General features: G+C 62.5%; 1 protein-coding gene across 1 annotated transcript; it reads right to left on the bottom strand.

The window, feature by feature from the left end:
* Positions 1-1,115: 1,115 nt before the first annotated feature.
* SOX8 (SRY-box transcription factor 8) lies at positions 1,116-6,139 on the bottom strand. Its single transcript, XM_061400671.1, has 3 exons — positions 5,463-6,139; positions 3,976-4,202; positions 1,116-3,284 (listed from the first exon to the last, which is right to left on the bottom strand). Exons 1-3 carry the CDS (start codon positions 6,098-6,100, stop codon positions 2,545-2,547), a joined length of 1,605 nt encoding a protein of 534 aa, XP_061256655.1. The 5' UTR covers positions 6,101-6,139; the 3' UTR covers positions 1,116-2,544.
* Positions 6,140-15,867: the final 9,728 nt, after the last annotated feature.

Below are 15,867 nucleotides of genomic sequence, written 5' to 3'. Positions count from 1 at the left end.
GCCTCCGGAGCTCAGAGGTCTGAAACCCATGGGAACCCCACCCAGGGTGAGTCGGCGGGAGAAGACCGGGCCCTGGGGAGTTAACTCACAGGAGCCCCTCCAAGTCCAGACAAAACCAGCAGAGCCGCCAGCTCTCGGGAACCAGGGCCGTCCCAGAGCAGCACAAGGGAGGCCTCCCTTCCTCTTGTCAGCCAGCTGGACGCCGGGGCCTTCCTCGATTTGGGGCATCAGTATGAGGGCTCGGAAGGCCATATGGACTTGGACAGCCCTTGGCCGGGCACAGGCCGGGCGGGGTTGGCTCCGTGAAGGCAGCCGGCTGTGAAGGCCGCGGGCGTCCGTGAGCCTGGCTTTCTGCAGCCCCTTCCCAGACCTGGGAAGCTTGGCACACACTGACCTCACGAACCCTCATAAATCCGGGCAGCTCTTCCCAAACGCTGCTCTTGGCAGGCCCTGGACGCAGCTCCCTAGCGCGGGGCGAGGGACGCGCCCTGGACTGCAGCCACGTGGGCGGCTGGGCCGGCGAGGGGATGGGGTGTGCGCCCCCCTGCCTGCGCTGCCCCATTAAAATTACAGAGGCAGCTGCCTGGCGTATCTCGGTTCTCATGAGAAGTATAATCTCCCTCTCAACCTTCTCAACCCAGCCGAGTCTGCGCAGCTCAGAGGTGGGTGCCCCCGGGCTTGTGAAGCCCCCGCATGAGCCGCATGTGCGGGAAAGGCCCCTCGCTTGTCGTTGCTCCCACAACCGTCTCTGCCTAGAAACCCTTTCTGCTTACCAGACAGCCCTGCCCAGGGCCTGCGGGGCGGCTTTTATCCAGCTCCCGGCCTGGCTCCGAGCCAGCGCCCGAAAAATGCCGTCAGCCACCCAGAGACCAGCTCTGGGATTCGCCCAGGAGGAAACCGCCGCCCGAATCTGGCTCATCTGGACCCATTTTGCCTCCTGAGGAGCCTCCCCCCAACACCCGCAGGAAGATGGAGGGTGGTCTAGCCAGCCGGCCCCTTCCCGGGGAGCCTGGGGTTAACCCTCACAGAGCCCCGCTTTAAAACGGGACCCCCTCGGTCTTGGAGACCCACAGCTCCCAGGCTTACAGGAAGCAACACACAAAATGCAGCCCACGTAGATAAAAAGCATTTTTTAATTTTTATCAAATCAATCTGTACAAAAGTTAGCGTTGCTTGGTCAGAAAGGAGCGAAACACAGCAGGTAAGTGACAGCGAAAGTTCAAACTTGACACCAAAAAATAGATTGCATAAAAAACAGTTTGCTGCAGCCCCCTGCCCCCACCCCCAGGAAGACATATGCAAAAAAAAAAAATTTTTGTTCTAGAAAAAGGTAGGAAAAAGTAGAAAAAGTAAAAAGAAGCAACATCTCAGATGTACTTAAATTTACAAAGTTTTAAAGGCACAATTTTCCAGGAAGTAGGCGGTTATCGTCGCTCAGCGCACAGCGGAAGCAGGACAGGTAAATCCGGCATTTTTCTTCTAAAACTAAGAATCTAAAAACGCTTAGTGGAGAAGGTTCTAGTTTCACAGCTTGTAGGTGGCGCCTGGTTCCTAAGAGCCAAGATTAATGCGTTTCTGGAGCCACCGAGTCCCAGGAAATCCCCGCCTCCACCACTTGGCACGGCCTCGTGCAGGGATGAAATTCAGTGGCGCTCTGCCTCCTAAACCTTGACTTAATGCCCGTGCCAGGGGTACCCCAACCTGATCAGAGAAACCACAAGACAAGCCCCTTCTCCTGCCTAGGTGCTCCGGCCACCTCCGGGGGACCCGGAGCTGGGGCCCTGCCACTCAGAGCAGGGACCCCCACCCTCTGCCCCGCCCACGCCTCACCCTCAGCTCTCCGGCTTCTGTTTCGTCTTAAATTCTACTCTCTGCACAGATTATTTCATTAATTAAAGATAAAATAACACAGAACATAAATACATTTTAACAGCTTTCAAAACAAATCAAACACATTGAAGCTTCAAAAATAAAAATTAAAAAAAATAATAAAATAAAAAGAGAGAAGTGTTAATCACAGCCAAACCTTGCTCGGAAGAACCCTAACTACAAGGAACACCTCCAGTCTAATGGGCTGGTCCCAGGAGGTGTTCCCTCGGACGCCTCCCGGCCACGGGAACGTCATCCGTGGGCCCTGCCCGTTCTCAGTACCAAGGCTGGCCGGGCCTTCGGAGCTCAGGGGGCCCGGAGCCCCCGCGCCTCTTCCCTCCTTTTGTCTTTTGTGCTGTGGCTGCCGCTTTGCAGCCATGGAGAGGCAAAACCCAGGCTCCCGTGCCTGCTCGGAAGAGGGGCCCGGCTGGGCTTCCAAGCCGCAGTCCCCACAAAAAGAGAGGGAAGGGAAGGAGGGCTTTGTCCGTGGATGGGGGTCTGGGAATCTGGAAGCAGAGGGGGCTCATTCACACAGCCTGGCTCCTCACGGACCTCGGCAGGCACTTGACACAGCCACGACTCCTGCCCTCGCTGCACCTTCCAAGCCCCTGGAGGCTGTGTGTCTCTACCGGGGCGAGGAGGTCCTCGGCCGGCGCCCCTCCCGCGGCCGCACCCTCAGGGTCTGGTCAGGGTGGTGTACACGGGCTGCTCCCAGTTACTGGGGGGGCTGTGGGCGGGCGGCACAGACAGGCCCCCGAGCAGGGGCGAGGCGTAGGGCCGGCGGGGCGAGTGGAAGTAGGGGTACTGGTAGAGGCCTGACGGGTAGCCAGGGAACGGGCCGTAGTAGCTGGGTGCCTGAAGGTCGGTGTAGTCGCACTGCGAGCTGGTAAAGGAGCTGGCGGCTGCGGCGGGGGCGGCAGTGGTGACGCTGGCCTGCGCGCTGTAGGAGCCGTAGTCGGCGTGGCCCGGGGAGCCATGTGACTGGTCGCCGTAGTGCCCGGGGCTCAGCTGCTCCGTCTTGATGTGCGGCCGTGGGGGGCCCGCCTCGGTGGGCGATGCGGAGGCCGACGGAGTGCCCTTGTGAGCCCATACAGGGGACGCCCCGATGCCGGCCGCCCCGGAATGCGAGTAGGACGTGCCCCCATAGGAGCCGGCCGCCGCGGGCTGGCCAGGCTCAGCGGGCAGGGCCGAGTGGCCGTTGAGGGGCAGGTACTGGTCAAACTCGTGGACGTCGAAGGTGTCCATGTTCCCGATGACCTCACTGCTCAGCTCGGAGATGTCCACGTTGCTGAAGTCAATGTTCTGACGCCCACTGTCCACCAGGCGGCGGCCTTCCAGCTTCAGCTCCTGCTTGCCCCCGTGGTGCAGGTCAGTCTTGGGGGTTGTGGGCGGGGTGGGCGGCCCGTGGGTCTGCCCTGGGGACAGAGCACATTTCAGGGATGAATGCCCCTTCTGTAGGGGGCAGCTGGGCTGGCGACACACACACGGGAGGAAAACCCGCCCCGCTAACTGCCGCAGGTAGGAATCAACGGCTTTTTGTTCCCGTATATTTCCCAGAAATTCCAGCAAAGCCAGATCCAGACCTCACTCCGCAGCCAAGGAAATTCCGTTAAGCACTGTTCTGGGGGAAGACCTGGGGCCAGGGAGGCCCTGTCGTGACCACCAAGGTGGGGGTGGGGGGGAGGAGAGGAAGCACCCAGTCCCTCACCCATGGCAACCACAGGGTCCACACCAAACCTGTCTCCCCAGGCCCATTGCTTTCGCCAGCTCGACTGAGACTGCTCAGCTGGCCGGGATTCCACCCGGGTCAGTCTGATCCTGAAACTGAGCTGCTGACCACCAGCCCAGCAGCATGAGTGAACCCGAGGTCAGAACCAGTAAAAAGGCCAGGGGAGCAGAAAGGCCTTCCTGAAGGACAGAAAACGCCCAAGTCACAGGGCACTGGGCCAGGATGAGCCCTGAGGCACCCAGTGTCAGAGGAGGCCGAGCAGGCCCCGTGGGCGTCGGAATAGCTGCCTCTCGGGGCTACAGGCCTTTCTCAGGGGACCCGGGGAAGGCCTGGTTCTCTTGTGGGCCCTGACCTGCTCGCTGGCCCCGGGAGCCCACCTGTGTGGTCACTGTGGTGGTGCGCATCCCCCAGGCCAGCGTCGGTCTTGTACATGCTGCCCGGGTGGTGGCCCAGCTCGGCGCCCGAGTCCGAGTCGCTCTGGCCGGTCTTCACACTCTTCCTGCGGCGCGGCTGGTACTTGTAATCGGGGTGGTCCTTCTTGTGCTGGACACGCAGCCGCTCCGCCTCCTCCACAAAGGGGCGCTTCTCACTCTCACTCAGCAGGCTGCGGGACAGAGGGCAGGGGTGGGATGAGCAGGCGGCCGGCACCACATCGGTGAGCCTGGGAGGTCCAGGGGAGCTGTGTGCCTGCCCGCACCTCTGTGGGGGTGGGGGCCCCAGGCCGTGCGCCCCTGCTCCGAGGTTGGGCGGGAGTAAGCCAGGGGAGATCGGAGGAATGAGCCAGGAAAGACTCAGGTCCTCCCGTTTCCATCTTCTCCCTCTTACTTCCCCTCCCGAGCCTGTTTGTTCCCTCCCTTTGGGACTTTCTAAGGCAGGCGGGTGCAGAGGCCAGGACCCAGCTGAGCATACACTTGGACAAAGGGAGGCTTCCTGGGAGCCAAGCCGAGACTCCGGGCAGCTTGGCTTCCCAGGGCTCCAGGAACACTGGCATGACCCAGTGGTCCTCACTGAGTCTGTGAACACACACTGGCCTCTCATACCCTTCCAGAGCTCCCCTCCAACTGCCTGTGGGCCAGGGTCTGGGGGCACAGCACTAACTGGACAGGGGCAGGAGCACAGAAGACACAAACACAAGGTCTGAGTGCCCACTCGCAAGGTGAGGGGCAGGAAAGGGGACCAGTGCCCTGACCCCCAAGCCTCCCACTGTCAAGCCCAGTAGAGAGCATTTGGTGGGGGGTGGGCTGCCCCGAACGAAGAGCAGTCCTGTCGCTGAGGCCCACTACCGCCGTAGGGCAGCTACTTTCTACAGAATGGCCAGCCTCATCACGCCAATGTGGGCACCAGCGCTGAACAGCCCCTGCGTTCCCCTCTGTCCCCGCTGAAGGTGCAGAGGTGGAGAAGAGGGAGAAGCTGCAGGGAGATGCCATCAGGCAAACCACACCCTTCCATCTGCCTCTAGACTCCTGCAATGGGGTGGTTCGGGCGTCCTTTCCAAGGAGAGGGCACCTCCAGAGATGGGTCCTGCTTCTAGAAAGAGGCCACTTTCCACTGGGAGGGACAGGCCTCCAGGCTCTGGGGCCATTCACAGCTGAGGTCCCCTAACTCAGCCTGCCATCATGGCCTAGAGGGGGCTGTTTCTGGACTCTAGGCGTGTTCTCGGGGGCACACTCCTCCCGCTGCCCTCTGCCTGCCCAGTCTGTCCTGTACCCCGCACCCGACCGGCTGGCCAGATCGGGTTTTTCCACTAGGACTCGCCCTGGGAACAGCCACTGGGAGAAGGGCCGAGGCCGGGCGCTGCGCCACCTCCCAGCTCCAGGCACCCCAGGGCCCGGTCCCCGCCCCCGGCCTGAGGACAGGCACTCACCGCCACAGCTTGCCCAGCGTCTTGCTGAGCTCGGCGTTGTGCAGGTGCGGGTACTGATCCGCCAGCTTGCGGCGCGCTGCCTGCGCCCACACCATGAAGGCGTTCATGGGCCGCTTCACATGCGGCTTGGCCTTGAGAGCGCCGCCGCCGCCGCCGCGCACGGGCATGGGCACCAGGCTCCAGTCGTAGCCCTTGAGCACCTGCGACACGGCGTCGCGGATGCAGGCGGGGAAGCGCTCATCCGCCGCCTCGGCCGCGTCGCCCCGGCCGCCGCCGCCCGCGCCCGCCGCGCGGCCCAGACCCTCGGAACCGGCGGGCGAGGGCGGCGCATCCGAGTCCGAGTCCTCCACGTGCGACATGGAGCTGGCAGTGCCAGACGGGCTGCAGGGCGGCTGGGCGCGGGCCTCGCTCATGTCCAGCATCGGGGCCGCGCGCGGAGAAGCGCGCACCAGGGAGGCGCACCGGGTCGATGGCCGCTGCGCTGCAGCCGCTCTGGGACCCGAGGTTGCCGTGCGATGGCCCGACCCCAGCCCGCTTACAGCCGCCGCTGCCGCCGGAGATCGGTCCCCGCGGGGCGACCCGCAACAAGTTTCTTTAAGCTGCTGCCACAAGGCTCCGCCCTCCGTCCTGCTCCCCATTGGCCGGCACGCACCCCACTGCCACTGGGGGCGGAGCTTGGCCGCCCCCCGCCCCCTCCCCCCCACCTTAAAGAAAGCGCCGCGATTCCCGCGGCGCCCCCGCCCGCCCCGCCTGGCGCCTCACCACGTGGGGCCGGCGCGCCCGGCAGCCGACGATCTGAGGCCGGACTGTGCATCACGCCGTGGGCCCCCCTTCCAGACGGGGAGGGAAGGGGAAGGGGGCAGCAGCGGGGAGCACCGAGCGCTCGTGGCGCCCTGTCCCTGCCGGGGTGCTCGGCGGCGCTCCCTCTGCTGGCGCGTCCCGGCCCTGGGCCCAGCCCCCAGCCCCCGCTGCCCGCTGCGCGAGGAGGCGGGCCCTCAAAAGCCTCCCCCCCGAGGCCTGCGTCGAGCCCCGACGTCTTGCCCACAGCCCAGAGGCGCCGGGGTCAACTGCCCGCCAGCCTGCGGCCCAGGGCGGGGATCGGCTCCCCGCCCGCAAGGCCGGCGCGAAGTGGAGGAGCCTCCCGCGCGCCAGTCTGCACGCCGCGCACGTCCAGGTAACGCGCGCTCAGGGGACACGGCTCGGAGCTGGGCGACCTCAGGACCGGTCCCGTCCCGGCGTGGAAAGTGCGGCGGGGGCGCGGCCGCGGGAGCAGCGGCAGCCAAAGTGGGCGGGAGCGCTGGGCGGGGCCTGGGCTGACCCTCGCTGCAGAGTCCCTAGGGCGGCCCGGCGGATGGCGTGGCCGGACGCGGGGGCCTAGGGCCTTCCGGACGTGATCCGGGGGTTGGGGGCACCGAGGCCGTCCGGCGGGGCGGTCCTGGGTGGTCTGGCGGAGGCGGAGGTCGCTCCGGGCGCCTGGAGTGGAGGAGGTGGGCGCGCCAGCCAAGGAGAGAAGGGGGCGGGGTGTGCCGCCCTGGTGGGGACCGCGGGGTCGGAGAGGGGACATTTCCCCGGAGGCAAGCGCCGGGCCGCGGCTCCGAGTCCCCGCCCGAGGCCGCCCCCGCGAGTTGGCCGCGGGCCCGGCCGTCCCCGAGGGCGGCTCGGATTCTTTCGCCAAACCCGCCCTGAGACGACGGACCAGCCGCCCAGGCTTCGCCAGACTGCACCCCTTGGGCAGCCAACTCTGAACGCGCCTGTCTCCGAACTTGTGGCCCGCCCAACCCGAGTGACCCAAGGCAAGGGTGCCCAGTCCCCAACCACGCACCTCTGGTTCGGGTCATGATTCCCTGACTAGCAGCGGTGCAGCCTAAGGAATAGAAGGGGCTGGTCGGTTAACTCCAAATTGAAAGTCGGTGATGCTTTTACCAACTTGAGGGCTGCCACTGAGCCTCTGACCTTGTAGGGAGAGCCTCTTGCCCTCACCCCACTCCTTAGCCAGACGGTGCCCCCAGTACCCGGTCCCTCCCCCTTCCTACCCACAGAGCCCAAGCACCTGGGCTGTGATCCCCTTAGAAATGAAGATTCTGCACACTCCACCTTGGAGAAGGCCTAGTTTCAGGCAGACGCCAAGTGGGCTCCAGGGGCTGCCTGGACCCCACAGCCTCACATCTGGAGCCGCTGGCACCAGGGCCCAGAGGCAAGTCCCTGCCACTTTTGGGTCAGGGACGGGCTGCCCCACTTGCCCTGGGTCAGTGACCCTGATCTCCAGTCTCCCAGGAAAGCACCCTGAGGCGCCTTGCTCTAAAGGTGCTGGAGAAGGCCCCGACGGTGGAGGGAGAGCCAGCCTCCAGAGGGGCCTGTCCCTGTGCCTCCCCTCCCATCGCCTGCCCATCTTTGCAGAGTCACATTCCCCTCATCTGGTGGCTTCCCTCCTGAGGCCCTGCCCTCCTCTTGGGGCCCCACCCTACAGCCAGAGGCCCAAGGCGGGGTCGGGGGGGGGGTACCCCAGGGCAGCCGCCGGACTTTTGGCCCATAGGGACCCAGGCATCCTGTAGATGAGGGGAAGGCGGCAGGGATGACAGACCTGCCCTGGGGCCCGGATCCGACCCCGCTGTACTGGGTGTGCCCTTGGGCACCAGGTCTGTGTTTCCATGAAGAGGAGAATGGAGCCCAGGCTGCATTGGGCACACTGGGCAGGGCGGCCTCTCCCTGCTCCCACCGACCTGTGGAGGGGCGCCGCACAGCTAGGACACAGACCGGTGACTGATGGGACCCCTGGAGGAAAAGAGGCTGAGCTAGAGGAGCCCAGCGCCTGATCCAGGCCACAGTGTGTGGCATGTGACCACCCTGGGCATCCCCAGGCTGCAGTGGCTGGGACTGATACAGTGCTGTGGGCAGCTTGTCACGTATGTGCAGGCCACCGTTCCCCGCCATGGGGCAGCAGACCCCTGCCAGGGCTCAGCTCGTTCCTGCTGCTGATGCCCAGAAGTGCCCCTCAAACCCTCTGGCTGGTGTGAAGGCTGTAAAATTCTCCGGGTGCACTCCAGCCCCACCCATGGGTGCTGACCTGGGTTCGTCTCCTGAGCTTCCAGGCAGTCTCTGAGTGGACCCGGGATGCAGCCTGCAGAGGAGGCAGGGCCATAGCTGGTTCCTGTACCGATGAGGTGCCCGCTGTGTGCGGCGGCCTTTCTGGGCAACACACAGTCCCAGCCCAGAAGGTGCTGGCGTCTGAGGAGGGCCAACACACCAAGCTGTGAGATCTTACCACCGGTGGGCATGGGCGTGGGCGGGGTAGTCCAGGAAGGCGGCTCTGAGGAGGTGACAAGTTGAGGCCTGAAGCTTCTGACCAATCAGAGAGGAAAGAGTATGGTGAGGAGGGGGCACGGAGCATGTGTCAAGGCCCTGGGGCAGCAAAAAGCACTGGTGGTCTGTGAACACAGCGAGGTGGGGGCAGCTCCCAGTTCCCCTCCTGGCCCCCCCTTCTCCTAGCTCTTCCTTCCTGTCCTGCCGACCCCAGTCCACATGCTGCACCTTTACAGAGTGGGCTGTGCTGTTTCAGGGAGATGATCCGATGGGCCAGGTTTGGAGCAGGACCCTGACCCTCGACCATCAGCCTGGGAACACTGATGTAAGCAAGGTTTCTAGGCCAGCATCCCCTGGCAGAGGCTCCAGGGCCCTGCAGAGAAGGGGGTGTGGGCTGCCAGGCGCCCCTGTGCCTATGAGGCCCGCCAGCAGAGGGCTAGAGAGCTGCAGGGCAACCCCTTCCAGGTGCAGAGACCCCCCCGGCCCACCCACCGCAGCTGCTGGACCTGCTTGGGAAGTCCCTATCTGAACGGGCTGCTGAGGGCCCCAGGCCACTGCAGAGAAGGGTACCCTGCCCATCCCCGCCCGTCCCCTGGCTGGCTCTCCTCGCCGACTGTCAGGGAAGCCATGTCTGTAGTTGGCCTTGTGGGGCGGGCCACGTGGGCCCCTGAGCCCCAGCGGCCGTGTGTCCTCTGTGCGTCCGCAGCCCCGGACTGGGCCTCTTGGCAAGCAGCCCGAGGCAGTTGGCATGACATCCTGGGAACCCCAGCTGAACCTCAGGGATTAATTGGTACTTTTAATTACTGGCCGGTCTGCAGACACCAAACACCCAAGCCAGAGATGAGGGGGCAGCTCTGAGCAGAGGCCCCATGGAGGCAGCCTCATCCTGGCCCACCAGGTCCCGGAGAGAGAAGACAGGCGCCCCAGGGTTCCAGCAGCCCTGGTGACAGACCCTCGGGGCTCGGAGCCAAGCCTTTTGCTCAGCCCCCCTCCCCAGCATCGTTGCCAGCTGCTGTGGAAGTTCTGGTCTGGGTGGAAACTGGCCCCTGGGTTGGACCGGTGTCCCCCAGGGGTGGGCAGTGGTGGCCCTCATCACTCTGTGTGGAGGACTCTAGAAGGTCGCACCTGGATCTTCCCGTCTCTGCCCGTAGGGCGGGTGTTCGGGGCCGCCCATGGCAGGGGCAGGTCCTGAGCCATCGCTGCATCCAGCGGGCACCTCCACAGGCGCCTCCCGGGCTCCGGGCACAGGGCCCAGCCCAGGCTATCCCTCTGCACCTTGTCACCAGCTCCAAGGCCTCCTGATGAGTAAACGCACAGCGCCTGGGGGCGCCTGCAGGCTGCCAGTGGGACCCCCGTGCTGTGGCCGTTCTTCTTTGGGGAGGGATGATGCTCAACCCAAGGAGATGGGCCCCCATGCCCAGTGTCTGCCCAGTGAGATGTGCGCACAGGTGTGTCGGGACAGCTGTGGTCTCTGCTCCGCCTGCGTTCACCCCCCCACCCCCACCCCAGGTCCCCGAGCCTCCGGCTGTGCCCATCCGTCTCTCTCCAGCCAGCAGGCTTGGAGCTGGCTCCACCCGCAGCCATTAGGTCTCTGATGGCAGGAAGAGGGTGATTCTGCTGCCAAAGCCGCCTTCAGGTGGGGTCCCCAGGGTAGAGGGAGCCCCAGGGGGTCCAGCCAGGGCCAGCAGCATCTTCCCCGGAGTAACTGGGCACCGAGGAGGCATTGGGCTCTGCCTGCCTCTGGACGGCCCCTCCCATCAGCTGGTAAATCCACTCTCTGTCCCTGCAGAAGGGCTCTGCATGCCACTGGACTCCTGGATCTCCGGACCCCAGCCCCATTCTGGGCCCTCACCCTGGGGACCCCAGCAATGGGACTGGAGGGATTTCCTCAGTCCACCTGAAGGAGGGGGACCAGGGTGTTGAAACTGACTTCAGAAAAACAGCTTTCTGAGCCCAAACAGGCTGCCAAGAGCTATGCTTTTCCCTCCAAGCTTGACTTTCTGATTTAATGAGGCTTCTTGTCCAAGTTGGGCTTCCCTTGAGGCTCAGCTGATAAAGAATCTGCCTGCAATGCAGGAGACCTGGGATCAATCCCTGGGTTGGGAAGATCCCCTGGAGACGGAAAAGGCTACCCACTCCAGTATTCTGGCCTGGACAGTTCTGTGGACTGTATAGTCCGTGGGGTCACAGAGTCAGACACGACTGAGCGACTTTCACTCACTCACTTGTCCAAGCTGGGCTTTCCAGGTGCTTCAGTGGGTAAAGAATCCTCCTGCCAATGCAGGAGACACAGGAGATGCTGGTTTGATCCCTGGGTTGGGAAGATCCCCTGGAGAAGGAACTGGCAACCTACTCCAGTATTCTTGCCTGGGAAATCCCACGGACAGAGGAGCCTGGCGGGCTACAGTCCATGGGGTCGCAGAGTCGAACCTGACTGAGCGACAGAGGACGCACTTTGTCCAAATTCAACTGCTCAGCACCAGCCTGTGTCAGGTGAGCCTAGGGCGGGCCAGCGTGGCTGGAAGTAGACACGTCACAAAGAAAATCCCCTTTCCTAGTAAGGGGCTCCGGCTGGCCAGGCCCTGGACACCTCTGGAAGTTTTCACAGACCCACTAGTGTCCAAGGCAAGTTAAAGCACACTCTGTCACAGATTTTCACTCAGGTGTTTGTCTTTCTGAGCATGGTGAAGGGGGTTTAACCAAGGTGTTCTCTGGGGGAGATGCTGGGGGGTCGCAGTTCTCCCGCAAGGAGGTGGGAGGTGCTCAGACGCGGGCCAGGCAGAGCCTTGCCCCTGGGGCGCCAGGCTGCGGCAGAGCCCTCGGGGCCTCCGGGCCTGGCGGGGCAGCAGCCAGCTCACCCCCTTCTTGGTGGGACGCGTGCAGGATACGAGCAGCAGCCGCCTGCTCCTGTGCCCGGGACCCCAGGACTGCGAGATGGGGGCCGGCTTTGCCGTTCACACTGGTGGTCGCCGCCCAGTCACCTGGTGTCAGCTTGAGAAGGAATAGGCTCCCTGGCCAGGCATAAGCAGGGCACCGGCCAGTCATCAGAGGAGGTAGCTGGGGGCCCGGGGGCAGATGGATCGCAGCCTCCTAACGGCTGGGCCGCTGCTCCCTCTCTGAAGCCCCTGGACACAGGGCCCTGCTCAGGCTGTGCGGAGCTGAATGCCAAGGGCCCTGGATGCACCGACTCCCAAGGCTCTTGACCATGGAACCCCTGAGCATCCACTAGAGGATCAACCCGAGAGGTTAGAGGCAGTCTTCCACAGCTTTCAACACTCTGTAGTTAAGAAACGGAGAGCACCCGTGGCCACTGAGCAGGTCTGTGAGCTTAGATCGGGGGTGAGTGTGATGTGTTTTGTCGCTCGTTCTGCAAACACTTCCAGGGCTTCCAGGCCAGACCTGCGTTGGTGCTGGGACAGCGGGTGACACTCGCGGGGTTGGCCCTGCAGAGGCTTGGCCTGCGAAACGTTCCAGGAGGTGTGGCTGGAGGTTTCCCAGCCGGCCTGTGAACAGGAGCTGAAGGCTCGTCCCCGCCCAACCTCCTGCCCTGGGGGGCTGTGGGGCTCCCCCGGGGAGCATTGGGGTCCCTTCAAGGAGGGCGCTCCCAGCTGCGGATCCTGATGCCATCCTCTGGCCTCTAGCTCGGGCGAGTTCTGGCATTACTCTGGGCAGCAGGGAGCCCGCGACACCTGCGGGAGTGACCCTGCTCCGTAGGATGCTGGGTGTGCCGTGGACAACACCCCATGTGTCTTGTGTCCTCCCTGTGAACTCCGTCACAGGAAGCTGGATGCTCTCCGGGCACGTTGCCCATGGGCAGGTCTGCTGGGCGTCCTGCAGGAGAGCCCGGGACAACAGTGCTGCTCGCCCCTTCCAGAAGTGCAGGCTCTGCTTCACCACTGGGCGAGAGTCACAGGAAGGCACGACCAGGTGCGGCTGGCCCTGGACACAGGTTCCCCCGCCCAGCCCTCAGCACCCCGAGGTCTGGGCCACATCAGGGGTCCTGGAGGTAGGTCCCTTCAGGAGCCAGGCAGGGAGGTGGGCGTGGAGGCCACTGTGGGCGAGGCTGTAAGGTGCTTGTGCCAGGCTGGCTGGGGAGCACTGCCCACCAACCGTGACCTGTGGCTTTGAGGCTGTTTGTTATATGGCATTACCGTGGGGTTTGGTAACTGATACAGCCCCATGGGCCAGATTCACCTATGGGGTCCTGACTGTGACCTTGGAGGTTTCCAAGACTTTTTCCCGTTCAGAATGTGATTCCACAAGCTTAGCTGTCTGTTCTTTTCCCCTCAGGGTTGTGCAGCCAGAGAGGGTAACTTTCTTCCCATCCTGCCTGGCAATACTCATGTCCCACCGCCCTGCAGGGCCGCACGGGGCTGGGCTCCTCTGGGGGTGCAGGGTAGACTGCCCAAGCCGCGGGGACAGGAAACGGCGAGCCAAGCAGAACAGCCGCCCGTGAGTCACCGTTCCAGAACAACCACAAATGGCCCGCACCTGCTCGTCCACCCCCTCCCGCACCTGCCAGCCTCACCAGGGGCTTTTGGCTGCTGGACAGAGTGGGGCTGGTGCACACTGACCACCTCCAGAAGACAGTGACAGATGTTAGCGCCAGCAGGTCCTGCCCCTCCCGTCAGCAGATGTCAAGACATGAAAAATTGGGGTAAATGAAGGGTGCACGATTAGATTCGGGCGCAAGCTGGGTTCTTGTGGGTGCCAGAGACAGCTGCAAAGGCACGTCGGGGACAGGTGCCCTGATGCAGTGGGGGCTGCTCGGCCCGGGTGCCCGGGGACAGCTGGACGAGGTGCCGACGTGGCCCTTCCTCCGTGGAGCCGCCCCGCAGCTGCTGGGAGCACCGCCAGCCATGAGCCGTGCGCCCCAGCTCCGGGCCCACCCTGGGGTTCCCAGGACCCCAGCCTATCTCAAGCTGATGGCTCTTCTCAGGGGGCCCCTGTTCTCTCCTCCCCTTCTTTCTGGGCCCTTTCTGGTTCTGTCTAGGTGGGGTCGGCTCCGGATCTTCCTGCAACCAGCCAAGAGGGCAGTCAGGCCTCTTCTCAGCACCTCTGGCCTTTCTCGTATCTTTTTGACTTATTTTCATACAGTAATCTGCTTGTAAATGTGGGTTCAGGAGCCTCTCCAGGCCCTGGCGTTGGCTAGTTGGCAGCTCCACCGATACTCGTGCAGGCGTGAGCTGGGGAGCCAGAGAAGGCACCTCAGAGCGCCATCCAGCACCAGGCCCACAGCCCTGTGGCTCAGGGTTGCAGAAAAAGGTTTGTTTCTGAGTGGGTTACCCTTGTGGGGCACAATAATATCTAAGATTATTTTACAACTGTTAGCCACTCCCCACACTTTGGCCACCTAATGTGAAGAGCCAGCTCATTGGAAAAGACCCTGACCCTGGGGAAGATTGAAGGCAGGAGGAGAAGGGCACAACAGAGGATGAGATGATTGGATGGCATCACTGACTCAATGGACATGAGTTTGAGCAAGCTCTAGGAGTTGGTGATGGACAGGGAGGCCTAGTATGCTACAGTCCATGGGGTCACAAAGAGTCGGACACAACTGAGCGACTCAATAACAGCAATATAGATCAAGATGTAAGTTTAGTATAAATGACAAGACCTATTGTGACTGGTAAAGCAGTGCCTTTTTAAGTGATTCTGAAACTAGGACCAGAGCAGATATCTTTTTTTTATTTTGGTGAAACCCACATAGCATAGAAGTAAGTATGTTTAGGTGTACAATTCAGTAGCATTTCGTACACTCGCCATGTTCTGCACCACCTCTCTATAGAGTGTTTCCTTCATCCCACAAGGAAACCCTGCCCCTGTGAGCAGTCTCACCCCCCACCTCACTCCCTGGAGCCACTGGTCCACTTTCTGTCTCTGTGGATGGACTTAACTCTGGATGTTTCATGTAAATGGACTCGTATAATACGTGGCTTTATGTGTCTGAATTCTCTCACTGCACACATTTCAGGATCCATCTATGTTGTAGATACATCAGTACCTATCTCTTGTTTTATGGCTGAATAATACACCAGTGCACATTTTATTAAATGCAGGTTGAAACAGCCAAGAACTTGAGTTTCTGGCTGGCCTTTCTATGGCCAGGTCCTGCTCGTCAGCGTTCATTCCCATGGAGGTTCTAGACTCTCAGATGGACTGGACCTCTGTGGTCAGCTCAGGAAGGAGGACCCTGGAGGGGACATGAGAACATGAGCTCCAAGAAGCCCTCTCTGGTGGCCTCGCCCACCCTGGGCAGACCCGAGGAGGGAGCCCAGAGCCCCGGGAGCTGGAGGCTGGACAAGGGGCCCTTTTCTGCTCTGCACAATGTCCCATTGTGCCCTTCTGAGGGGGGGGGGGACAATGCAGCGCCGGCCAGGGGAGGCTGAGGACAAAGGGCCCTTTGTGGCTCCATCCCCACCTGAAAGGCAGCGCCTGGGGTCCCACCTGGCAGCAGCGCAGCCCTCCTCGCCCCCGGCCCCTGCGCTGCTCCCACTGCTCGGAGCGCTCAGTGAGGACCCAGGGATGCTCAGGCAGGCTTGGGCCAGGGCCGCTGGACTCTCCCTCGCTCCCCCCAGATGGCTGCGTGGGCTCATGGCCCACTGCGGGGGGTGACAAGGCAGGATGGGGGAAGTGCGGCATGTGGGTTCCTGTGGAAGGACCTGGAAGCAAGGCCTGACCAGGTCCTTGGGCACACGCTTGTCTGCTGGGGGCTCTCCACGTTGCGGGTGTTTGCACCTCTGTCAGAACTCTTAGAGGTGCTACTCTACAGACAAGGTCTGAAGGGAGGGCTTTTCATGGAAAAGAAAAGGGAGCATTTTAAAAGAAAAACACACACTGTAAGAAGCATGTGTGTATGGACGCTCAGTCATTCAGTCGTGTCCAACTCTTTGCAACTCCATGGGCTGTAGCCCCTCTGTCCATGGAATTCTCCAGGCAAAAACACAGGAGTGGGTAACCATCTCCTTCTTCAGGACATATTCCCAACCCAGGGATTGAACCCGAGTCTCCTGCATTGCATGTGGATTCTTTATCACTGAGCCACCAGGGAAGCCCAGTTCAGTTCCTTCACTCAAAATGCTACCAACACCAACAGCGGAGGCTG

This window comes from Bos javanicus, chromosome 25, assembly GCF_032452875.1.
Source record: "Bos javanicus breed banteng chromosome 25, ARS-OSU_banteng_1.0, whole genome shotgun sequence".
Lineage (NCBI taxonomy): Eukaryota > Metazoa > Chordata > Mammalia > Artiodactyla > Bovidae > Bos > Bos javanicus.
Note: the sequence above shows the minus strand (reverse complement) of the source record. Positions and strands in the feature narration are given on the sequence as shown.